This window comes from Xyrauchen texanus, chromosome 5 (assembly GCF_025860055.1).
Source record: "Xyrauchen texanus isolate HMW12.3.18 chromosome 5, RBS_HiC_50CHRs, whole genome shotgun sequence".
Taxonomy (NCBI): Eukaryota; Metazoa; Chordata; class Actinopteri; order Cypriniformes; family Catostomidae; genus Xyrauchen; species Xyrauchen texanus.
The window spans coordinates 31,966,264-31,992,756 of record NC_068280.1 but is presented as its reverse complement, the minus strand read 5'-3'; the positions used below and the strand labels follow the sequence as shown (position 1 = coordinate 31,992,756).

General features: G+C 43.0%; 1 protein-coding gene across 11 annotated transcripts in view; it reads right to left on the bottom strand.

Moving 5' to 3' along the window:
• LOC127644398 (prominin-1-A-like) overlaps nucleotides 1-5,547 on the bottom strand; it is a 95,467-nt gene extending 89,920 nt beyond the window's left edge. For all 11 annotated transcript variants that reach the window (XR_007970642.1, XR_007970643.1, XR_007970644.1 and 8 more), the window contains exon 1: nucleotides 5,020-5,547. Coding sequence is in view for 4 of the 11 variants with exons in the window: in XM_052127543.1 (XP_051983503.1) it covers nucleotides 5,020-5,269 (250 nt within the window). In the remaining 7 variants the exon portion in view is untranslated. The remainder of the gene's footprint in view (nucleotides 1-5,019) is intronic.
• Between the last annotated feature and the right edge of the window lie 20,946 nt (nucleotides 5,548-26,493).

The following is a 26,493-nucleotide window of genomic DNA, read 5'->3' as shown; positions in this document are numbered from 1 at the left end:
GAGTTTATTATAATTTATTTTAGCAATTTTATGTTTGTTAGTTACTATATTAAACTGTTCCACCCCGCTCTCTGGATATCGGCATTGGACATTAAAAACAATTCGACATATCGGCCGAACACTGGTCTCTATGAATACTCAATGTACTCTGTGCATCTGCTCAAGGTACAGCAGCTCAACGCAGTTCTGTATGTTTTTCGAGGTATCAGATTTTGGTATTGTTGTCGTTTGTACCCATTTTGTGAAAAATCACTCAATGTCTTAGGGATTTTGATTTCAGAAGAATAGACTTTATTATCATACAATAAAGCCGAGCTGCCTGCAGAACAATTAAAGCATCTCTGGATTTTGGTTCACTTAAATACATGTCCTCTTACAAGGTGGGGCTAATACACTTCAAACGTGTCACCATAATCCATCATCCTATTCTTTGACTCCAGTGAAATTATTTTAAGAAATGGACAGGAGACACCTGTGGAAGAGCCTCACCATATATTCTTTCAGCAGTAATGAGAAACCCTGCACAGACCTCTAAATAGGCACACACATATGTTGAGCTCAGTCATGTGAGCTCATATGTGAGGCTATTCCTGTTCCTGCACAGGCCTCTAAACACACACACATAGTAAAAGACCTGCTTGACCATCAGAAATAATTGTAGAATAAAATGGCATTGATTACACCTGATTAATGTATACTTAACTTGATAAAATATACCACAGTATCAGAGCATTTGAACGAATACTAGTAAAGGGCATGAGCACTACATCCCGGTGCGTCCCTACATAAAAACCTGACTTCTCAGAATTTGAAGGAGACTAGCTAACAAAACAAGCCAATAAGAATTAGGGATGTGCACAAGTAATCAGCTAGTCATGAAATCATTCTGCACCAGCTAGTCAACTATGAAAAACACTACTCGAATATCGCAAAGTAATTTTCCTTTCTGCATTTCCCTTGCGTGGGCAACGCTGAATTATTCTGTCCCTTCACTCTGGATCTCTCACCAAATCTCACAATTACAATTAAATTCACTAGGGGATGCTGTGGATGTGTGTCGTCGAGAGATGTCGACTGGATGAGAGGACACATGATGGTGTCTTTGTTTAAACAGAAATGTGCCTATATTACAGATGTATTCTGAGAAATAAATGACAATAGACTTGCATAAATGGAAGTGGAGCGTAGTTCTAGCGGGAAGACCAGCAGGTGTACATCACCACATCATTAGCTGGGTAACTCCTAGCCAATCGCACGTAAGCCATTGCTTTATAAGTCCGCTCACAATCTATCACATTGCTGTTTCGGTGTGCTAACACTGCAACCTCCACCTCCCCACCCCCACCAGTTGAGCCCTGTCCCGCAGGGGGGTAGGCTCCTCGCCCCTGCCTCCTATCTCCGGCAGGACATGACGGTTCCGGGTACAACTCCCTTGGACTGCCGGACGGGGCCTACGACAAAGAGAGAGACACCCCTCCCGTTTTACATCTATGAAATAAATGGCATCTCAAACTTCACTCAAGCCTGCATGTCTTCCTGACAGAAATTATATGGTGCCCATTTATATGAGTATTTATGTTAATCCTGATGACTCACTCACAGAGAGAGAATAATTAACTTCTAACATCTGTAATAATGCACTAATCCTAAATGATGTGACAAACAGCATGTAACATTAAGACTTTGTGTGCTGCAGAGGTTTGTGTGTGTTATGTATGAAGCCCTCCTGTGTGACATCATATCCTGGTCCATTGCGTTCTCAAAAAATAATTGTTGTGCTCAAAACCTAGTGTGACTGCAGCTTGAAGGCAAGAGCTTGAGAGATTCTCCGCCTCAGGCAAATAAACCGCAACAAATTATCACAGAAAATATTGGCCGTAATTCCATTATCGGCGCGATAATAATATTTCGATTAACATTCAGATTTGTATATGCCTCATCTCTGGGTGGTTTCGCATGGATGCTATGCATGCATTTTGCATTGATGGTGATGGAGTAAAAGTGTTTTTGGTATGTATACTCGTCGTCTTTAATGCTGTCAACAACATTAATGCTGTGCTCATCTTTGCATTTGTGGTCTTTCTTGGGTTAGCGTGGCTTTGGTATCTGTTGTGTGTTTGTGACTTACTTCTTCTGCACTGGCTGGATAGCTTTCTCTGTCACCTTCTCTTGACTGTAAATGCTCTCTACAGCATTTACAGCACTTTGCCCAGTGGCCTCTGTTATCACACAGAGCATGTATCATTGTATGCAGGGCACCGTCTTGGTTTGTGGTTTGTGTCACAGTTCTGACATGTCAATCCTTGTTACAGCATGTACATTTTCAGTGTGTGACATGCCAAGCTGTTGTATCTTTTCATTATCAGCTGCTAAGGCATCGTACTTTCTCCCCTCTGCTAGTATATCGGCAATGGGGTGACCTTTAGGCTTGCTGTATAGGTCGTTTCTTAAAGCATCGAAGGGAGTATTGGCAATGATAAGCTCGACTAAATGTTCATTAAGCTCATCGTCGGTGAATTGGCATTTCAGTGCTAAAGTTCTGGTTCTTGTCACAAAATCGTCGATGCACTAATTTGAGATGGAGCCTTTGTATTCTTAAGTTAACGTTTAAATGTAGTTGTCGTTCATACAAATTCCACAAGGTGTCAGGCTTTCTCTTATCTGCATCACTGAGCCCACTTTCATTGAGCCATTTTAATCATTCATCTCCAATACCTCTACTTATTTTCCTAGCTTGTTTTTCTGAATTTGTTATTCTTCATCCTCCAGGAACAGATTAATCTTTTGTTTAAATAAAGACATTGCTTAACTCGGATCGGGGTCAGACCAGTTCATTATTGGTAGACGTTCTGCCATTTTTGCACATTTATCTTGTACTCACGTTAAAAGTAGTCATTCTTTTCCATGTTTTGTTGTCTTCTCTGGACCGATTAGCAATTATCATGCAGACAATGTGCTCCTTCACGATCCAACATAGGCGTACAAGAGAGCGCGTCATGGAGTGGTCTCTCTCTTAGGCATTCCACACAGCCATTAACAAAGATTAGGCTCGTGGCATGCAGTTTTCACTTCACTTGTCACGAACACTCATGCAGATGATGCTATAGTTGTTTACCGCTGCCACCATTAAGTAATACTGGACAGCATCGTAGGTGGATAAGAACATCTTTATTAGGGATTCAACGTGTTCAACAAGGCATACATTTCCAGTACACGCACATATAGCGTACTACGTACACAATGTATTCCGTATCACAACATGTCGTGTGTGTTTGTGGTTTGTGTGTGTCAGTGTAATAACTTTGGGCAGACATATCATAAAGGTTCCGCCCTTCCAATCAGTGTTTATGGTGGTTTATGCTGTATTAAATGTAAATAAATTAATCGTGATTAAGAAAAATAAGGGTGTTAATCTTTTTATTAAATTAGTTGCATGCGTTAACATGTTAATTTTGACAGCTCTAGTTTTTCACATCTGGAAGTGCACTCTTGCGCTCTATAGCACATAAACAAAAGCACGCATGTGCACAGACAACAACAGCATAAGCAGGTCATATCATGGGTTTTATTCTCCCTCTGCTTTATTTACAATGCATTTTTTAATCCAGTGACCGGTGATATTAAGCTTTATCTGGGCTGAGACAGAGGGAATCCCCTCTCTCTGATTAAACCACAGACCCAGACTGTGTATATATACATCCCTCTATTACTTTAACTGTCCATCCTTCTCATCTCAGACAGAAGAAATGCATCCAGACTAAGCTCTGTTATGTCTCTCTAAATTGCTCCATGCACCTCTGCATTCCTCCCTCCATCCATTCCTTTACCAACAACACTATCCAACTGTGTTCAAACCTGTGAGCTGTAAATAATCTGGAAAATGAGATAAACAGTTGCAGACAGACGAAATTGAGAAATACAGTGACCTTTAACCTGAACAGCCTATATGCAATTTGTGCATTTGTGTGTTGCTATACTATAGAAGCTAAATGTTACTGTTGTATAATCCAGTAATCCAGTCACAAATCCATGTCGTATTGTGGAGTAAATAATGTCTGTGGCTTGAATTTGATGTGTTTCTGCTACTAAATCCACAACATTGGTTTAAAACAGTGTCCTGTGTCCCGTTTGCCTTACAATCAATAAATCTACTGTAAAACCTGTGATGTTGAGCAAGCTATTTATACAGTGGTTGTGTTTGGGTTGTATAAGGTTTGTTCACTAATATGTGTTTCCAGAACCAGGCTTTTGTATTACATGTACCTTTGGAGCATATGGCACTCTGGTTATCAGCTTACCTGATTGGGCAGGTGACTCATAGAGCAGATTGGCTAATTGGTTAGGCAGCAGGGATTTAACAGTGCAATCCTTTTCTACTCTAATAACACACACACACATTGACCCCACCTGTCAAAAGCCTGAGCTTATAAAGACATAGATATTGAGAGAGTGAGCCCTGTCTAGTTACATTCATAAATAGAAATTGTATGGTTATACAATGTAGAACCCAAGTCCAGACTCTATATGCACTACTTTATATCTCACTGCAGTTTTAAATTTCCCCTAAATAATCAACATCCAAATATTCCTTAAACATAAACTCTACAGAACTGAGCTGCCTTCCTCTATCTCACTACAAACAGTAGCCATCCTAAGAAACCACAGGTGCTTCACTGCAATCTTATACAGATAGCCTATAGGGGGGTTACAAGTGTTCTACTGTGTTAGATCGCAAAATAATGATCTGACATCTGAACACATTTGGACATGGCATTATTTAATGTGACATTATCTCGATGATAATGAATGGGCTTACGTACAATATCCAAAACTGACTGAGAAGATGCCTATTGTTTCCACCTCATGCTGAGCAAAGCCTGGACCTGTAACACTCATTCCTCCAAAATCTGTAAACAACTAATGTATAGGCTATATGTTGATGTTTGCTATGTAACCAGGTACAGACCATTTCTGTCTCGAGAGTGTGGAAAACTCTCGATATGTATATATGGAGCTCACCTTTGGGGAAAGGGTTTGGTTGAACCACATACAGAAACGCGTGGACCATGTGGAAAAGAATACCGATGGCAGCCGGTTCATAAAAAGCGTGCGTTTCGTACACCACCGACGGCACGAAGCCAAAGTCCAACATTTCCACGGGCGCTTTGCGCATAGCGGTGCCCTTCTCCCGCCGCTGCTCGTGCGTTTCGCTGCTCGTGAGACTCCAGCACATCACCAGCACGAGCCCCACTTTCCACGACATATCCATCAGTTCGTTACGCGGGAATATTTTGATAATGGGAGGGAAAATGAAGGACAAAAATCAGCCTAAGAGAGAGAAAAGTACGTTTTCTTTGGGACGCTCCTTAGTCCATGACATCAAAAATAAACATTTAAGAAAAAAGTAACTGGCATATAGAAAAAAAGGAGGAAAAGTGATTACAGCTGACGCGTTTACTCCCCGTTTCCTTCTGATGGTATCATGGTAAACATTCCTCCGACTTGGATAGCTCAGGATGAGTTGGATACTGTCAGCCACAGTTTCTGTGACCCGCTGTGAGCTCCACGGCAGATGCGACCTCTTCTGTCTACTGGGCCGCAATGTCTCCGTGCAAGCGCACTGGATTAAGAGGGAAAACACCGCGTCGGCACTAGGTGAGTCAAGCCTTGTCAAAGTAATTTATTGACATTCCTCTCCTGAAATACTATGTCTCATATCTAAATCAACCTATCTATGTCTAAATCATTGTTGTGTCATTCATATGAAACGGGTCGGGTGCCATTTGGGTCCGCAACGTTTGATGAAATGCATAAGGCACAAAACATTTCCCAAAGTGTGTTTCCAAAGCTTAAAGTTATTAAATCAAGTGTTCTTGTTAACATGATATATGATACAAATACTATTCCTAAATAATAATATACTATTTTTAATCATTTTTCATTAGTACATGCCCAATTTGACATGTCCGTGTTGACCAACATCACCAAATAAGTGATGTATTTTTTTCAAACATTTATTATTTTCAGGATTGTATGTGTGTCCCTGTATATATAAGATATATTTATTCAAAATAAACTTAATTTTTTTGTAAATATGTTATGATTTGTGTGCATTTGTTTGACTTACCACCCCATCACACAATTTTTTTTAATCAATAAATAATGTACTGTTGCTTTAAATGACATCAAAAAGTGGAAATAACATAATTTGAGCCTTGTAGCCACCAAGAACAAAAGCAGGCAAGTACTGACATTCTTTTACTTTGTTTATTTGTTGCTTTTTCATGTTAGGCAGGGTCCATCAAGCTCAAACCAACCACCTGTCGTGCAAAATAGATAGGGATTTTTTTTTTACATTATTAATGCAAAGAAAATTATATTTCAGATTGAATGCATTTATGCTATGTGAGGAACTTAAGCACATGTGAGATCTGTGGCCATTTTGGGATGAAGTTTACCACCCCTTCACATACCACCCTGTCACATGTTTTATTGTGACGTGGTGGTAAGGGATGTGATGGGGTGGTTCTGCTTCCAGTTTGAATGTGAGGATGTGTGAAATCAAGGATTTTAATATAGGCTAATCAATTTATTTTCTGTTAACTTAACCCTGTTTGGTTCACTCACTCACACACTCATTTCTCACTATCTCTTTCAGTCACTCATCACTCCCGCACTCACTCTCTCACTATCTCTTTCACTCACTCACGCACTCACTCAATCACTCACTCACTAACTATCTCTTTCACTCACTCATCACTCACTTTATCTTTTCACGATTAATCGGCGGATATTTAGCATTTCTTAACATAATCGGCATCGGCCAATATCCACGCATATCAAGCCGATTATTAGGCAGGCGCATATGTGGGCAGCCTAGTGTTGTTGTGGAACACGTGTTCGACGCACACTGCCCCTAGAGTCATTTTCCAGCAGAGTGAGCAGACCTCATCCAGTGCCTAAGGAAGTAGCTAAGTTCCATGGAGAAAACGGTAAGGATTAAATTTGTATAACTCCTTTATATTTAATTAAAAACTTTTGATATGTTACTGCCAACTTCAAGAAAAAACGTGACAAACGCGATATTTTGCAATTACAGACAGTGAATCTGAGACTTTTATTTGTTCTGTTTGTGTGTCTTGTATTTGAGAGTGTTGTCACTCAATGCAGAGAAATAAGTAATAAAAAAGATACCAACACACTATAGGCTATTGAAGGACTGGCTTCGGTAATGTAGCGTGTGCACAGGTCAGGTTTGGGGAATGTACAATTAATATTACTGATCGAAATCAATGATTAATCGTACGGGTGACCCGGACACCACTACATATTAAAAACGCCTTAAACCTTAAAAGGAAGGCTCATATAGTCCAAGAGTCTGCTTCAAAAATATATAGATAATTAAACACAACGAATTATATTTAATTAGGAATATATATTCTATGCAGACAGGCTATATTAATTTTAATAACCCGTAATGGAATTGACCCGTAGGCTACACGTAACCAGTCAGTTAGATCCGCCGAACCACTTTATTCGGTACTTTGATCAATTCTCCAGAGGGGTTATTCCTAGTTATAAGCCTACTCATCAAAAGCACGTTAACTTACTTTGATAATATCAGCTCGTAGCTTAAAATCGCACATTAAAGAGGCTTTGTTTTGTAACCAACACACACAGACAATTACGCATATAATTGAGTTTAATACAAGGCACTATGATATATCAGTGCAATTGACAAACATACATATAACACAGAATAAGCATAAAATAAACGAAATAAATGCAGTAAGGGAAAGTGAAGAATTATTGGAGTTATGGCAAACTTATTACAACAATTAACCCTTTAAGAGCCAGCAACTGGAATTACACACTTTATCGCGTTGGAATTTCAGGTGAAATCATACTTGCACACTAGACCTTTTTGTGTTGCTTGAGCGAGACTGCGTGTCCTCGTGGCGTTCTTGAGACAGAGGACTTCGGTGCGGTGTTTCCAGAGCGTGGAGTTGAATAGTTGACGAGTGTTCCAAGGAGTTGCAGAAGATCGGGAGAAGAAGTGAAGTTGGGAGTTGGGTTGAAGAGCGCGGCAAGAGAGTTCGAAGAAGAGATGAGCTTCAGCGAGGTTCAGCAGAAAAGATGTAAGAGAGCGAGTCAAAGTTGGAGCTTGACTTTTAAGGCAGAGAGGTCACGCCTCCTCTGGGAGAAGTGACCCAATGAGACCCCTCCGTTTTGGAGCTGAGATTGTTTCTTTGTCCTGTCAAGGCTCATTTACATGTCATTTGCATAATTTATGACCGGTCAGGATTTTGGGTTTAATCACTCAAAAGACAGTAAAAACATAGCAGAATACATTTTTAACGTAACCATATATTTATATTCAGCTCGGGCAAGTCGTAAGCTTTGATTTGATACCAAGAAAAGTATATTTGGTACCTTAAAAAGTGGGTTTAACATTCTTAGACTCTATATATATATCCTCAGAGTTTTACTACACAACTAAACAATCTTACTAGTTTGATATACAGCAGAAATACCAAAGCCTACGGGGATAAAAACATATTTCCTTAAACATAAGCCCTTCTGGGCTTTAAATGTGAGAAACGTGTGTGTCTCTCAACTTTTCACATTCCTTACTCATCTAAGGAGGGGGGTGCGGGGCGAGTCACATGAGTGGGGGTTTTATGACCCTTCGCAAGAATGTGTGCATTGCATTCAGAATCAATGACTTCATGATTCTCCATCCATACCCTACAGTCCCCCTTTTCGTCAGATGAAGTCCCTGTGGTTGGAGACATCATCGGACGACAATCATCACAATGACGGATGGCAGGTGAATCATGAGGGTTTTGTAGCAGGTGGTTATTAGGGCTGTGACCAGCTGCGTTTGAGCAAAGTCGTTCTGGAAGACAGTAAACAGCTGTTTCATGGAGTTCACTGTCTGGTTCAGTAGAACGCTGTGAGTGTTTGAGAATTACCACAGTTCCTCTCAAGGTCTTGCCGATGGTCTGCAGGGATGCACTTTGTGTGGTGAGTTGCTCTTTTAGCTGTGGTATCTCAGTCTGACTTTCGGCCACATGCCGCCTCACGGTGGCTAGGTTCACTGCGTTGACACTAGACATACCAATGTTAAACAGAGTTCCGACGGCAGCGGCAGCTCCGAGCAAAGCTCCCAGGAACCGTTTGGAGCGGTGGTTGTGTCCACCTAACTCCGCTTGTGTGACAGTCATTTTCTCAAGTTGGTTGAGCATGTGCGTGACATCGGCCTCAGCGTGAGCGAGGAGTCCTCGGTCCATCGGGCACCTGCCCAGCTGTATTGGGCTACCGCGCGGGGTAGTGGGCCCGGTAGGCGTTGCGGGGGTCGAGTCGAGCGTACACTTTCTGGGTGTGGGTCCGGCAGTTGGTGATCAGGAGTCCCGGTTGTTCCCTCAGGGCGATGCCTGATGCCGGACCGGGTGAGATGATGTCCGACTGCGGTTGACTTCTGGTTGGCTGGAGGCACAGGATGGCGAACCACAGCAGCATCCTAGTAAGGGCAAAAGGGATAGAGACAAGGGGGTCAGCGAGGGTCGTCCTTGGTAGTGCAGGACGGTCTTTCGACTCCTAGGATGGAAATCAGGTTAGTTTGCATTGGCCCCTCCCCGCTTTTCCCTGTCAGCCATATGTCGTTTTATTTGATTACGGTGGACCCATTTGAGAACCGGCTCTTTCTGTCTCCAGTTTAGTTGGATCCGGTACGCCACCGGGGAGAGTTTGTCAATGATCTCATGGGGTCCTGTCCAGTGGGGCAGTAGTTTCTTTGACAGCCGATGGGAGGCTGTGCGGGATGGCTGAATGAAGTTATAATACCAGACCCTGTAGCCCACGTCCAGTTCTTGGTGCGACGCTTTTTGATCATAGTATGCTTTCTGTCCTTCGGCACTCTTTTGAAGCTGTTGTTGTGCAAAAGCAAATGTTGCTTTCAGGTGCGGTGTAGCTCGTCGAGGTACTGGTGAGTGGTGCAGGCTGTGACGAGGCTGGAGTCTCCTGGCTGATACAGCAGATGCAGTGGCAGTGTCATCTGCCGCCCAGTCATTAGTTCGAAGGGAGACACGTGAGTCGAGTTCTGTGGGGTGGCTCTGAGAGCCATTAGCACCAGCGGGAGTTTTACATCCCAGTCCTTCTGGTTGGCAGACACATACTTCTTCAACATACTGACCACGGTTCGGTTCGATCGTTCCACTTGGCCAGATGAGATTGGATGATGACTGACGTGTAGTTGAACTTGGACTCCCAGGAGTTTCCAGATCTGTTGCATAATCTCAGCCGTAAAGTGAGTGCCTCTGTCTGAGTTGACTCTCAGGGGCAGTCCGAACCTGGAGAAGATGTGGTTCATCAGGAGGTATGCCGTGGTCTGGGCAGTGTCGTTGGGTGCTGGAAGACACTCTACCCACTTTGTGAACTGGCACACGACTGTGAGGAAGTATTTGTTGCCCCTCGTCGACCTGGGCAGAGGTCCTACCCAGTCGATTTGGAGGTCTGACCATGGGAATGTGACTCTCCTGTGTTGCAGTGGAGCTCTGTGGTTTGGGTTTGCCGGTTGAAACTGGCAGCAAACCAGGCATTCTCTGACATATTCTGTCACATGTTCCTGCATGCGGGGCCAGTATGCCACTTGTTTCAGTGTCTCATAAGTGGCTCTGGCGCCGTGGTGCCCGGCACATGGTGCGTCGTGGGCATAACTCAGCATGACCCCCCTTAGGCACTGTGGCACCACGAGCCTTGGCGCTGTGATGTCATCAGGTGCATACCACAAAATGTTGTTGATCACACGCAGCATGTGCATTATGTCATGCAGTCGTCTGAGGCACGGGTCGTCAGTGAGGTCAGACGGCGCTAGAGGGTGGTTGGTGGGGTCAGAGAGGTGGTTCAGTAAAGTCTTTATGGATGTGTCAGAGGCTTGCATGTCCGCTATGTCGTTGTTTGACATCTGCGGAGTCAGCGTTAGAGGCTGTGAGGTTGGCACTGTTGCAGGAAAAGTTTGTTTGCTTCGGGTTATCACTGCGACGTTCACGGTGGGTGGGAGGGTTGGAGGTGACCATAGAGTACCGTGCAGTGCGCCAGTCTTGGCAAGTGCATCGGTTTGGTCGTTCAAGTCTTTGTCAAGGCCTGGTTGCCTTGAGTGTCCTTTCACCTTCTTCCAGTAGACAATCATGTTGTGATTTCTTGTGATGTCATCACATTCTTGGAACAGGTGTTGGTGTTTGATAGGCTTGCCGTTCGAAGTTTTAAAGCCATTTTGTTTCCAGTTTGGAAGGTGGCATGTGAAACTGAGTCTGGCGTAGTTTGAGTCTGTGCAGATTAGGAGTTCTTTGATGTTATGGGTCGATGCGATTTGCAGAGTTATGAGAATGGCTGCAACCTCCGCATACTGTGATGACTGCGGGCCCAGCTTGAAGTGTTGTGGTGGGCACGGCGGGTCATTTACCCATAATACACCTGCTCCTGCTTGACGAATGCCCTCTTGGTTGTAGGAGCATCCATCGACGTAGGCTGTGGGCATACCTTGGCACGCATTTTCTTCAAAGAACCTGTGACAGGTTAGTTGTTGTTGTTGGGGTTCTTCCATATCCATCGTTGCAGCTGGTGTGTTATCAGAGCAGTTCTGGCAGGCAGCCAGGCCATTGCCTAGCGCCGACTTATGATTCTGGGCATATCGTGCCTCAACATTGCGCCCTTGGAGGGCCATTAACCACGTGGCTATGCGTGAATTGGTGACCACGCCATCTCGGATACGCTGGCTGTTGAGAAACATCACAGGCTGGTGGCAAGTCTCTATGATAACCTTTTGGGCTCCAATGTAGTTGGAGAATCTCTGGATGGCCCATACAGTGCAGAGCAGAGCTTTTCACAGTCTGAGAATTTACTCTCGGGTGGAAGAAGTGTCTTGCTGGCATATGCGATTACTCTCTTGTCTTGGTCATGCCGTTGGTACAGGCCAGCACTGAGACAGTGGTTGGAGAATCCAGCTTCTAAGTAGAACTCTTTTTGTGGGTCGGGTAAGCCAGGCACGGAGCGGTGCAGAGGTGTCGTTTTAGCTCGTCCATGGCCTGTTTTGGACCTCTGTCCATACAAATGGGCAGTCTTTTTTCAGAAGGGCAGTTAGAGGTTTTGCAATGTCTGAGTAGCTCTCGATGAACTGCCACGAGTAATTGCACACCCCTAGGAAACTTCGCAGCTCTGAGATGTTGGTGGGTGGCTTGATGTTTTGAACGGCTTGAATACGGCTGGACTGTGGTTCGATGCCCTGTGATCCTATGAGTAGGCCCACGTAGTTGACCTTGGTTTGGCACCACTGTCCTTTGTGGAGGGCGATCTTGGCGCCAGCAGTGGACAATTGGTTCAAAACATAGTCTATTTCTTTCATGTGGTCAGCCACTGTTGTGCTCTTCATGAGAACATCATCTACGTAGATAAGATTACCTCTTGTTCTGGCATCTGGGCATGCTTTGTTCAGGAAGATGTTGAACTCAGCAGGTGAGTTGGCATAGCCAAACGGACACCTTGTGAAAGTGAATTGTCTGTTTCCGAAAGTGAAAGCTAGCTTGTGCTGATCTTCTGGATGCACTGGTATGGTCCAGAATCCAGAGGCCACATCGAGTGTAGAGAAGATGGTGGCTCCTCTGATTCTGGGTATTTCCTGCTCCAGCTGAGTCATTGGCCATCGTGACAGTGGCACCTGTTGATTCAGTTTCCTGTAGTCAATGGTGGGTCGCCACTTGCCGTTTGGTTTGAGGGCGGGCCAGATGGGGGCAGAATAGGTGCTGTTGCATGGACGGATGACACCTTTTTCAAGCATGGAGTCGATGATCTCTTGCACCGGTTCGTGTGACGCGATGGGGATCTTGTACTGCCTGACAAACGTGGGAGGAGCATTAGGGTGCGTTGGGATGCGCACGGTGTGGAGCTCGGTGAGACCACAATCTAAAGAGTCTTTGGCAAATGATGTTTTGAACTTGTAAAGGACTCGTCTGAGTTCTTGTCGATCTGCATTGTTGTTAATTGCGTCAGCGTCTTTTAGAATTTGCTGAACTTGAGACTCAAATCCTGGGTATGGCTCCTCTGTCGGTGTGTCGTCTGTCGTGTTGGTAGGCAGAGGTGCGGCAGTGTCGTCAATCTACTGAGGTAGGCTGTTTGGAGACTGTGTATACTGCAAGGTGTTGGTCCTTTGTCAGTTCTGTTCTGCATACCTGGTCTTTGTCCACTGGCATGACTGAAGTTATGGAGATGATTTTGAAGGGGTTGTGAAGGCGGTGTTGTCTGTGTGCCCTTCGGGTATCATTGAAGCTGGGATGGGTCCAATGATTGGTAATGTTAGTTCAAAGTCATGAAAGTCGTGGCTCACTAGCCATCCTGCCCGGTAGGCTTTTGGAATTGTGATGTCCATTGCCATGCAGTTGTTGAAGAGGATGTAAACAGCACGGGATGACACTTCAGTGAGGGTGTGGCTTCCAGCGTGAGTCCAAGTTCAACGCATTCGGGTGAAGGTTGAAAGAAACCCAGCGTGTGGTTTAGGGTTTGACCACAGCGCATGTTGAGCCGAACAGCGACCCCTTTGGTGTATGCTGGTACTACAGTTTCCTGTTAAGCTGACCAAGGTGCAGACCTCTGGAATGGTCTGGCCTGACCGGAGGTTAGCAGTGTTGGTTGGAATCACAGGAGGCTGTAAAGTCAGTGGGGCCCATAAGACCTCATTAATAATGTCTACATGAGCGTTGAGGCGAATCAGAATGTCTGCTCCAATGTAGACATCATGGGGCAGGTCTGGAAGGACCAAGAAGTAGTGAGTCAGACATCGGTGGTTCCACTTCAAGTTCAAGGCGCAGATCCTTTTGGCAGTCACCATTGTTGATGGGCATGAGTTCAAAGGAAAACGGGTGCGCTTGCTGACAGATGGAAGGTCCGGTGTGTCTTCAATGAGAGCATTGTATAGGGAGAGGCTGATGGCTGAGTTGTCTGCCCATAGTGCTAGTATGATGTCTGTGGCAGTTACACCATTCAAGCGCAGGTCAGCTGTAACCTTGGGGCAGAAGGAGTCAAAGTCCTGGGTGAGTTGAAATGTGCAGAGTAGCGAACTTGAATGTCGCTCGGGTGCTGATGCTGTGTCACTGTGGCTGGCCGTGAGAGTTCCCGTGACCTTTGTGACCTGACAGTCTGGTTCAGGTGATCGGGGTGGCTGAAGGGGGAGAGGTTCTCGCACTTGAGCCCACATCTTCAGCTGTCTGAAGTCCAGCAGGGGCTCAGGCGGTCTAGTAGATCTTTTCCGATAAGGAGGGATATGTGTTCATTGGTGAGATGTACACAGGGTGTACCACACTCATAGGGCCAATGGTCAAGTGAATGGGAGCTATCTGTTCAAGCCGGACGTCATTTTGGCTGTATGACTGTACATTTAGCACACAATTTTGAGATTTTAGAGTTCGATTTTGCCTCTTAGCTTCAAATTTGAGTCTTTCAAAAGTTCAGCTGATATCAAAGTGAGGTCTGCTCCAGTGTCTACCAGGGCTTCGAGTCTCACCTCATGTTCCGCAGTGATGGCGAGATAGAGTTTTCGTGCTACCCCCTTTTCGATCAGATTCCCCAGGAGTTTTGGTGTTGGGGCTTGTGTGGTGATCGATAAGCAGTTAGGGTCGGTCTCGGGTGACTCGGTGCAGAGACACACAACCAAAACAGCACTTTCTGGTATCTTCGGGGCTTGGTCACTGGTGTGAAGAATTGTGTTGTCCGCTGCAGGATGTGTGGTTGTCAACTGCAGTGAGTGGGTGTCGCTGTCACTTGGTGATGTGATAGCTGGTTCGGTAGGAGGGAAGTCAGGAAGGGTGTTGGTTTCAGGCATTACACTTAGTCATGAGGAGTCCGACCTGTCCACTTTGTCTTCCTTGTGAGGTTTCTTATGGAGAAGCTCTTTCAGGATTTTCAAGAGCTCTGCTGCCTCTGACGTGGCCTCACTGTTTTTCTTTGGGGTAGGCTCGGACTTGGACTTGCCTGAGGCATGCCGCGAGGTGTTCCGCTGTGGGCTGTCTGGGCTTGACGTTCTCGTCGGCGGGGTTCGGTTCTGTCTGGGCCGTCGGTTGGCTTCCCACGTGGCTCCACCCTTTTGGTTGTGGGGTGGCCGTGGGCCGTCGTAGAATCTTTCAGAGCGCCAGCTTTGGTGCTTAGGACGGGCACCATCACGGTTGTGCTGCCCTCTTCTGTCATGTAGCGGTCTTGACTCGTGGTAAAAAGGTCTGTTACTGTGGTGCTGTTGGAGCCCTCTAGTGCCAGCTCTGAGTGCTGATCAGTGACAGGGCAAATGGTTGGATTTTTTACAGTCTTTTCAGAAGCAATCTTCTGCTTGGTGAAAGCTTTATGGGCTAAGTCTCGCAGCTGTTGGGTAGTCATGCTACGAGGGCAGGCCAGGACCCCTAAGTGATGGCTCACTGTGGGATGCAGGTTTCGGAGGAAAAGAGTTTTGAAGTTGAAATCTTCTTCCATGCCAGGTTCGTTTCGTGCTCCGAGTAGGCTCGTCGGATCGCGGCTGTAGTAGGCCTGTGGAGTTTCCAGTCGGGCCTGTTTGAGGTCCATAGCGCGATGAGTCCTTGTTCTGACTCTGGATCAGAGAATTCTCTGATGAAGGCCTGCCGTAGCTGTAGGTAGTCTGATTTAACAGTCTCTGGTTGTCGATCCAGGAAACTGCGTACGTCGCGACTAGGCGTAATTCTTAGCAGGTACACTCTGTCCCGCATGGTTACGTTGGGAACAGTGTGCAAGTGAAAGTCTATGTCTTGCAGGTAGGCGTGCACGTCGTGGCCTCCTGCAGGATTTGGGGTGAAAGTGGGGATGTTTCTGGCCAGCTTGTCAAGTTCTTTGGGAGCCATGCCCTGGTCAGTGACCAGGCTTTGGTGTCGTGGGCTCCCACCGTTTTGTTGCTGACGGGGGTTCTTGGAGGCTGGCTGGTGACATGTTGAACGGTGGGCTTTCACCCCCCTTGTCAGCTCTGAGTTCTTGGCTGAAAAGATTGGGCCCACTGGTCAGGGGAACCTCCGTGATGTGCGTTTCCCTTTTCTGTTCACTTTGCAGTCTATAAGAATGTTTTAGTTCTCTATGAACAGTGTCAAGTTCATATCGGAGATGGTCTCTGTACTGAATAAGTTCATGGATTTCAGCTCGGGCCATGTTCAGGTGCTTTTCACAGGCTTTGGCTTTAGCATCTCTGTCCTTTAGTGCAGTCTCTGCTCTTGCAAGGAGAGACTCGGCTTGTTGCAACTTTTAGTCGAGTTCCTCTCTGGCTTTTCTCTCTGATTGTTCTCTTTGGTCTGTGTCTCGGAGAAGTTTTTCCAGGGCATTTTGAAGTCTTTCTACTTCCTTTTCCTGTTCTGGGTCCGTTTCATCCTCTTCCTTTCGTTGTTCCTCGGTCTCAAGGCGTAGCTGATCTAGTTGACTCTGAGTTTTTGCTTGGTTCCTCACGGGCCTCCTCAGCTTGGAGTTTTAGTGCTGCGGCCTCCTGCTCCAGGTCGAGGTTGCTTTTCTCATTTATCCGTGCCTGGGCGACGAGATTGTGGGCAAGACTTCCGATGATCTTGGTCCATTCTTTGTGGTTGTAGCTCTGTGTTGGGTCGTGGGCCATTAGGCTGTCCAATTCAGCATCCAGTTGCTCTTGACCTAGGGGCTGTAGGTCCCTGGCGTCCTTGGGTAGGGCGGTGTCCGTCATTGCGCTCAACCAGGCCTCAAGGTGATCCCAGTGGGCTGCGGGACTGGACCGAGCGGGACATACTGGCTTACTGTAGGCGAGAGAACAGAACAGCACACACAACGAGGCCAATGCAAGTACGGCGTAGGGTTAGCGAGCTACAATGAGGTGGCTATTATAAGCCGTAATTTTGGCTAACTGGGGTTGACAGTTAGACAGTTAGTGGGCCGAATTTGCGGGTCAGTGCAGGTCTAAATAAAGACTTTGACAAGGCGGCAGCCCACAAGGGTTATCTGAGGATGCGGGCTGCTTGTTTGTCTCTTTATTCAGTTTTCCTTGATGGCTCTTGTAGGCTCTGTCTTACTGTGAACTGGAAGTACACACTACGACAGAGCCGAACAGCAGAATAAAATAGAACACAATTAATGTTAGGAATAGATAGGCAGGAGAAAAAGGGCCTAAGTCTACCACCACTGCTAGGGTTTATGATAGGACCAACAGGGTGGGAGCTATCGAGGTATAAACCCTAGGAAGACGGTGTGGCTTAGGGGAGAGAAAGAAAGAAATGGGTCAAATGCTTAAATGACCAGGGGAATGTCTAGTATTATGTGGCCTATACTGGCGGATGGATTTTACCTTCTTTTAGTTTGCCTGGGGTGAATCGATGTCACTCTGCCGGAGGCCAGCGTGGTCAATCTTTCCAACGGTCCCGAACACTGGGCAGCAGTGTCCCGGGCCCTCTGCTACTATCACGGTGCGCCCTCTCAAACAACTTGACTTTAAACACAACCGGCAACACCAAGGTGTCAACTGTCAGGCGGCACAACAAGATTTGGATTTTCCCTAGAACCCTCGTGAGAGTGGCCCCTCTTTAGGCCCTGGTTTAGGTAATTATTCCAAACTTGCCGTGTGTGTCGACTGACGGGGTTGACTCTCTTTGGAGTGCCAAATTGCTGATGTCGTTGCGTGCCGCACCAATGAAAAGAGACAGAAGAGTCCGAGATTCACATACAGCCAGCGTCGGTAACGCCGGTCGGACAAACCAGCTTGCTGGGAACCAACCAGAGATGACTGTCGAATCACCACAGCACACTAGGGAATTCTACATGCAAATACAGAAAAGGATTTAGCAAGTGAAAGTCCTAAAGTGAATCAAGGCTTTCTTGCTTTAACCAAATTGAGTAATTATGTGCGTAGAAATAGCAGGCAAAGCTTTACCAATTGATGATAAATCGAGAAGTTTGATAATGATGTTAATTATCAAACAATTTGACCACAAGAAGAGACAGAAGTAAACAAGGCAGGGTTAACAGCCAAACTTAGTTTAAATTGAATTCAACTTGTTAAACTCAATTTAAATAAGCTTGTAAAGAGATGTCAAGAAGCATCTAAGATAGTAAGGATACAGTCGTAATAAAGTATCAAAGAGGGAGGGGAAAAAAAAAAACTTTGACAAAAATTTTTTTTATATCAATAATAATTAATAATAGTTAATCATATTAATTATTAATTATTGACATGAGAGACCTGATTCAGATTTACATTCGAAATTTGTTTGTTTCAAACCAAATCTGAATAAGTGTAAGAAAAGTTAGAGATCAGAATTGTGTCCGACGATAACCAGATTGCTGTAAGAAATAAACCAACTGGACTGAGACTTAACTTTAAATTTTAATTCAAGTTTTGTTTGAAACCAATTAAATGTAACAGTCGGAGGTAGAGGAATTGTTTAACATCCAATAATATTAGCACATGCAAAGCTTGAAAATGCCAATATGTATTGACAGTTAAACTGCCCTGTAAATCTCCACGGGGAGAAAGGGTTTGAGAAAAAATAAATAAAAATTGACCTACAATGAATGTCCACACGATGGCGTACTTGTGCTTGCGCACAATGACGTCATGGGGTGGGAGTAATTTGCAAACTAAATTAACTAAATATATATGACCTGTCTGCTAATGTCCACACGATGGCGTACTTGCGCACGCGCAAGATGACGTCATGGGGTGGGAGTAACTTGAGAACTAATCAAGTTTTTACAGGCTGCCCTCTATTGTTTGTTAGCAAAATAACACCCTATATTTCGGTGTGACTCAAATCTGGGCGTGTGTTACGCTGTGGTTTTCTGCAAAATCACACTTATTCAATTGAGACCTCGGTGGTCTTTTCTTTCTTTCTTTCTGGTGCTATGCTTTACATAAATGGCGTGGCAGATTCTTTTTTCTGCCCTACGAGTAAATGTGAACCACAGGAATTGTACGTCTGTGTTCGGCTCCCATACACATTAGAAATATAGCACTTATTCAAAATGTATTAGGTTTCCAATTGATTAGCTACGTCAATGTAAACCAGGAGTTAATTTTATAACGTTATAATCTCAGGCCTTACTTAAGATGAGAGAAGGAGCATCGCTTCACTCAATCTTCTATCGCCCTGACAGAAGAGCATCGTTCTGAACAGGGGTTTTGTAATATTAAAATATAGCACGTCTTTACAGAAGCAATTTTAATATTATGAACTGCAGTTTACTGTGGCAATCAACAGTGGCAAAAATAAATGTAAGACATATATTTAGCCGCTGTTAAATGCTGAACTGAGAATCGGCTTTGTGCCTTTCAGTTCGGCGCGCTCGCGTACAAAATTAACAACAAAAATACACAAAATTGACAATGCATTCGTTCACAAAACAAAGCTTAAAATGTGCCCGCATTCTCCACCATTATAACTGTAGCGTGTGCACAGGTCAGGTTTGGGGAATGTACAATTAATATTACTGATCGAAATCAATGATTAATCGTACGGGTGACCCGGACACCACTACATATTAAAAACGCCTTAAACCTTAAAAGGAAGGCTCATATAGTCCAAGAGTCTGCTTCAAAAATATATAGATAATTAAACACAACGAATTATATTTAATTAGGAATATATATTCTATGCAGACAGGCTATATTAATTTTAATAACCCCGTAATGGAATTGACCCGTAGGCTACCGCAACCAGTCAGTTCGTCCGCCGAACCACTTTATTCGGTACTTTGATCAATTCTCCAGAGGGGTTATTCCTAGTTATAAGCCTACTCATCAAAAGCACGTTAACTTACTTTGATAATATCAGCTCGTAGCTTAAAATCGCACATTAAAGAGGCTTTGTTTTGTAACCAACACACACAGACAATTACGCATATAATTGAGTTTAATACAAGGCACTATGATATATCAGTGCAATTGACAAACATACATATAACACAGAATAAGCATAAAATAAACGAAATAAATGCAGTAAGGGAAAGTGAAGAATTATTGGAGTTATGGCAAACTTATTACAACAATTAACCCTTTAAGAGCCAGCAACTGGAATTACACACTTTATCGCGTTGGAATTTCAGGTGAAATCATACTTGCACACTAGACCTTTTTGTGTTGCTTGAGCGAGACTGCGTGTCCTCGTGGCGTTCTTGAGACAGAGGACTTCGGTGCGGTGTTTCCAGAGCGTGGAGTTGAATAGTTGACGAGTGTTCCAAGGAGTTGCAGAAGATCGGGAGAAGAAGTGAAGTTGGGAGTTGGGTTGAAGAGCGCGGCAAGAGAGTTCGAAGAAGAGATGAGCAAGAAGAGAGGAAGTAAGCGAGGTTCAGCAGAAAAGATGTAAGAGAGCGAGTCAAAGTTGGAGCTTGACTTTTAAGGCAGGGAGGTCACGCCTCCTCTGGGAGAAGTGACCCAATGAGACCCCTCCGTTTTGGGCGCGAGATTGTTTCTTTGTCCTGTCAAGGCTCATTTACATGTCATTTGCATAATTTATGACCGGGTCAGGATTTTGGATTTAATCACTCAAAAGACAGTAAAAACATAGCAGAATACATTTTTAACGTAACCATATATTTATATTCAGCTCGGGCAAGTCGTAAGCTTTGATTTGATACCAAGAAAAGTATATTTGGTACCTTAAAAAGTGGGTTTAAAGGGGTCATGACATGAGAAACCAAATTTGCCTTGATCTTTTGGTATATAAGAGGTCTTTGTATCATTAAAACGTCCTGCAAGTTTAATATTTTAAGACGTCCTCCCCATTCTAAACGAATCATTTATTTAATCAAGCTCAAAATACAGCTCGTTCTGGATTCATGGTTAGAAGTGACGTGTCGGTTAGAAGTGACGTAACAGCGTTTGCATATGACCGCCTCCAGCACAAGATAACTACGCTTTAAGCGCAAGACAGCTACGCTCATTTCAGTATCGCCGTCGCCTCACAAGTGTTCAGTCGATGGACAGCGAGCTCTGACAGAGACTACTTGTGCACAGGAAAATTACGATGCCACACAGATGTGCTGTTCCTGGCTGTGGTCAAACAAAACCTCTGAATAAGCTGCCGAAAGATCCAGGCGTCAGGGAAAAATGGATGCAGTTTATTTTTTTGCGGACGTTCCAGTCACGGCAGTGTTAACTTAAGCGTTTGTTCTGTACATTTTAAGGATGACTGTTTTGAGAACAAATCTCAATATGATGCTTTCTTTGCCAGAAAACTGTTGCTCAAAGATAAGTCCGTGCCGACTATTCTGGGAACAACGACGACGCAAACTGTAAGTAGGCCTAATCTATTTTAAACTTTAAACTACTTTTTAAAGCGCAATTTCATTCATTATGAATAATCACAGTGTTTTTACTTAGTTTACTTGCATATTGTTCTGGCTGGGGCGTCAATAATTGATACATAGGCACTGACGTTAGCCAATCATAACAGTGGGCGTTAACACTGAAGTCTTAAATAGAAAACGCCCCCAAAACAGACTGTTTGAATCAGAGGATGAGAAACAGGGTGGGAAAAGGTCATAAATCACTAGATTTTAAAAGTTTTTCTTAAAAAAAAATATATTAATACTATAATTGCACCTAAGGGAACATAATAATACAATAAAAAAAACCATGTCATGACCCCTTTAACATTCTTAGACTCTATATATATATCCTCAGAGTTTTACTACACAACTAAACAATCTTACTAGTTTGATATACAGCAGAAATACCAAAGCCTACGGGGATAAAAACATATTTCCTTAAACATAAGCCCTTCTGGGCTTTAAATGTGAGAAATGTGTGTGTCTCTCAACTTTTCACATTCCTTACTCATCTAAGGAGGGGGGTGCGGGGCGAGTCACATGAGTGGGGGTTTTATGACCCTTCGCAAGAATGTGTGCATTGCATTCAGAATCAATGACTTCATGATTCTCCATCCATACCCTACAGTAAGCTTATCGGTTCTGCTGTCAGTACTGGAGAAATTAACATAATACATTTATTATTGCTATAAAGAGAAAGTTATTTTATCTCGCCAGCTATGTATAATAATATGAAACCATTTGTCTGTGATGCAATTTAGCTAGTCGCAGTCAGAGAGGGAGAGAGAGATATCTCTCTCACGCGGTGCCACAGCGAGCACAACACGAGCCCTGCTTAATGAGTGACAGAACTAAACATTCAAACGTAGCCTGGTTACACTTTTGATCTGTGATATTAGTCTGATTTTATTTTAGATTTCGCCTTCCAAAGATTATAAAAATAATATTTATACATAAGCCGCATTCTGTCTAGCACAACTTCCTTCCCTTCACAGCGGTGCACTGACATTTCTCCCTAAAACTCAAACTTAACGTCAGAATCAGCACGATCGGTGATTGTTGTAAAATGCAGTCTAGCTACTGTTGCTAAATTGCGGGACGCCTTTAATAATAAAAAGAGCGCAAGAGATACCGTTCCCAAGGCGGTGCACTCTCCGAAACAGACCGCAACGAGACAAGCAAAGTATAGGCTACTTTGGGTTTCATGTGCGCATCTAAACGATCAACTATACACAAAAATATGTCAAAACGATCGGCTTGGAGATTCACTTAAACACAGTTTATGTCTTAAATGGACGTAGTTATGGAAATAGTTGGGAGAAAATATGGTGCATCAGGAGCCTATTAGATCTGCACTCGTTCTTAAAGGGGAAGCAGTCTAATAAACATGCTGACGATTGAGACGTTACTGCAAATCAAACAACAAAAGGCAAAGAGAAAATCACTTACAGCTCTTGAATGAATAACTTCTGCTTTAATAAGCATTAATATATCTATGATAAACTATGCAGTGTTATTTTACAATTGATTACTTTATTAGATTTCTTTTTAGACCACACCTGAACAGTAATGTTAGTGTTAACAGTAATGTAGACCTTCCTGAAATTAAATCACTGTGCCTATATAATGTTTATCTTTGTGTAATTGTATATCTTTTGTTTAATATATATATATATATATATATATATATATATATATATACAAAAAGGACCATTAAGAATACCTTTAAAGTACCGGATCGATAAGCACTATCGGTAAGATTGTAATACCATTAAAACCTTAACGATACCCATCCCTAGTTATGCCTGTGCTTCTCTTGGATGCTCTGAATATTGGATTACGTGTCTGGATTGCCCCTTAATTAAAGCTGCATTTGGATCTCAACCTTCGTGTCTCGGAGCAGTTCGTAACACCTGCTTCTTTATTTAATATATTTGTTATACATTATTTATACAATATGTTTTTACAATATACATTTTAAATTTAAGTGTACAAGTGCAGATTGGTCAAGTGTTCAATAAATGTATTTGTTGAGAAATATTGTCTCTCTTAAGTAATTATTTGTGTTACATTTTATCTTTCAAATAAAAGGTTCAAATAAGAGGTTAAAAACAAGCACATATCGGCCAAAATAAATCGGCAGCATTTATGCTGACACGGATTTCAAAAGATTGGCATCGGCATCGACCTGAAAAAACCCATATCGGTCGACCTCTATTCTAAACTAAAGTGTAAGAGCAGTGCATATATGTTGAGAGATATATGGGTCTCTTAACCTTTAATTTTGTGACAATACACATTTAGCCAGCAGGTGGCAGTAAAAGACCATTTTTGTGTTTAATATGAGCCAAAAGATATGAAGCGAGTCAGCGTCAGTCAGTGTTTTAATTAATCTGCACTACATGATCACTTGTATTACTACTACACTACTAAAGCTAAGAAATTGCTTTAAACTGCTTTAAACAAACAACTTCAGCATTAAGGCTCATCACAGCTGAGAGACACAACAGACTGATTATTTACACAAACTCAAGGCGCTTGTCTCTTACCAGAGTTTCCACATTGGAGAGGACATACTGTTCAAAATGGTGGAGGACATTGCGGTTTCTATAGTGAATGACTCCGCACCGGCTACCATGAAATAGGGAGGAAGTTCCCTGCTTGCACGGCTGTTTTTCCACTGAGAAAATAGGATGAATTTGACCAAAATTACATTATCTACAGAAAGCTGACTAACACACTACAGCATCTCTGCTTGGGAGTGGCAACAGGTGATGGCACATGCTCCATCTCTCTCTGATGAGAATCTGGGCGTATCAGTGTTCCCATGTGGAGAGGGCAACTTATTGGGCTTTTTTCTGTCTAAATACTATACTTTACTTTCACTTTATGTGGTTTACTAGTGGAGATTTGTTTTAGGATCAGGATCACGTCCCTCTCCGTGTGGGTAGCGCCACCTGTTTCCCTTCATCATGGTGTCAGGTGTATTCCTGCGACTGGTGTGACCGTGGAGGATGTTTTAATGGCTGTTGGAGAGGAGATCGGGTACAGGAATATTTCATCGGCTTCCTGTGTGAACAAAGCTGTGGTGGTTTTTGTGAATGAAGAGTTTCAAGTAAACTGCCTGATAATCAATGGAATTGTGGTAAGTGGAGAATGTGTTGTTGTTTCACCACTTGTTGCTCCAACTACTAAGGTATATGTGTCTAATGTGCCTCCATTTGTTACGAATGAAGAAATTGAGCGACGATTTTCACGTTACGGAAAGTTTGCTAGTGCGATAAAAACTCTTCCACTCGGCTGCAAAAATGAAGCGTTAAAACATGTAATGTCTGTCAGAAGTCAGATGTTCATGTTTTTAAATGAACCAAATTTAGACGTGTCTTTTAGAGTGTTGCATGAAGGAAAGTCATATATGATTTATGCTAATAATGGAAGCATGAAATGCTTTGAATGTGGGGATGTTGGTCACAAGAGACTAGCATGCCCACATAAAGCTGGGACAAGTGGGGAGAACACCGGACCGAGTGCTGCAGCCATCATGGCGAATGCCTCAGAGGATGAGCTGCCTCCAGTTGTGGAGGAGCTTGATGCTCAAATTGTTGAACAGACTGAAAGCGTTATTGATAACAGTCAAAAGTAGGAAGTTGTTGCTGAAACAAAATTAAGTGAAAAGGGTGTAATGAACAATGATGTGAGTGACCAGGTAGACCTATATGGTCAAGTGACAATTGCTAATGTTGATACATCAAAGGGGGAAGAAAGTTGTGATACAGAGACAAAAGATGATGATACGCTTTCTGAGATGGGGTCACAGATAGTGGAAGAGGTGTATACTTTACAAGTGATTAATGACTTCCTAGATTTTGGTAAGACTGATGTGACCGATTTATTTCCGGACAGCGATAAAAATTTTTTGTCAGTGTTGTTGTTGCAAAGAATGGCCAGCTATGAGGCTTTTGATAAGAAGAGATTTATATTGAGAAAACAGTTTATCTTTTCGTAATTTTGTTACCATCTTCTTCAAAGATAGAAAAACCTCATGTGGTGTTTTTTACATTTTGCTGTATCTTCCTGTCTATATCCACATTATACTTCTATTCTTATATGGATGCTTTGAGGGTGGGTTCTCCAAACATTAATGGTAGAAGAGACAGGGGTAAATTAGCAATGGTTTCAACATTTCTTAGAATTTAAAATGTTAATGTTTCTTTTTTACAAAAGACGCATACTAGTAAGGATAATGAAGTTGAATGGGGTATGTGGTGGGAAGGCAAGTTTGTTTTGAGCCATGGGACACATAATAGTGCGGGAGTAGCTATTTTGTGCAAACATGAATGTTAACATTTTAAATGTAGAAATGATTGTTCAAGGTAAATTGTTACTAACACAAATTGAGTGTGAGGGAACTATGTTTGTTAATGTTTATGCCCCCAATAATGGTCCAGAGCGGCAGGATCTTTGTATGAATTGAATGCCATCCAGAAGTATGATGATAGTGTGTGTCTTGTAATTGGAGGGGATTGGAATTGCACAACAGATTTCATAGTGGACAGAAATGGGGAAGAGTCTCATAGCCAATCAGGTGTCACACTGTTAAAAGTTATGCATGAATTTCAAATAATAGACATGTGGAGAACAAGAAATATAGGTGTGAGACAGTATACATGGTTGAAAATGTGTGACAATAGAATTTGTGGTGCAAGATTGGATAGGATTTATATGAAAGAAATGTGGAATTATAGAGTAATTGATTCTTGTATTCAACAAATGGATTTTCAGACCACTATATGATCACTTTGGTTTTAAATGTTAAGAAGACATTAAGATCAACTATTACTGGCATTTGAATGTTAAATAATTACATGATACTTTTTTGGTGAAAGTTTTAAAGTGTTTTGGCGTAACTGGAATTTGAAGAAGCTTTTATTTGAGAATCTTTGTCAATGGTGGGATGTGGGAAAGGCCAACATAAGATTATTTTGTCAGAATTATGCTTTTCATATATCAACTATTGTTAAAACAACAGTATAAACTTTGCAAAAGGACATTCTGTTGTTGAAAAAAAATCTTGTAACTAATAATGAAGGTGTACATTGTGATGGAAGGTGTTCTTCTGTGATGTATGGTGTATTAATGAGGTACTATGTACATTACAAAGTGATCAGTTTGTTG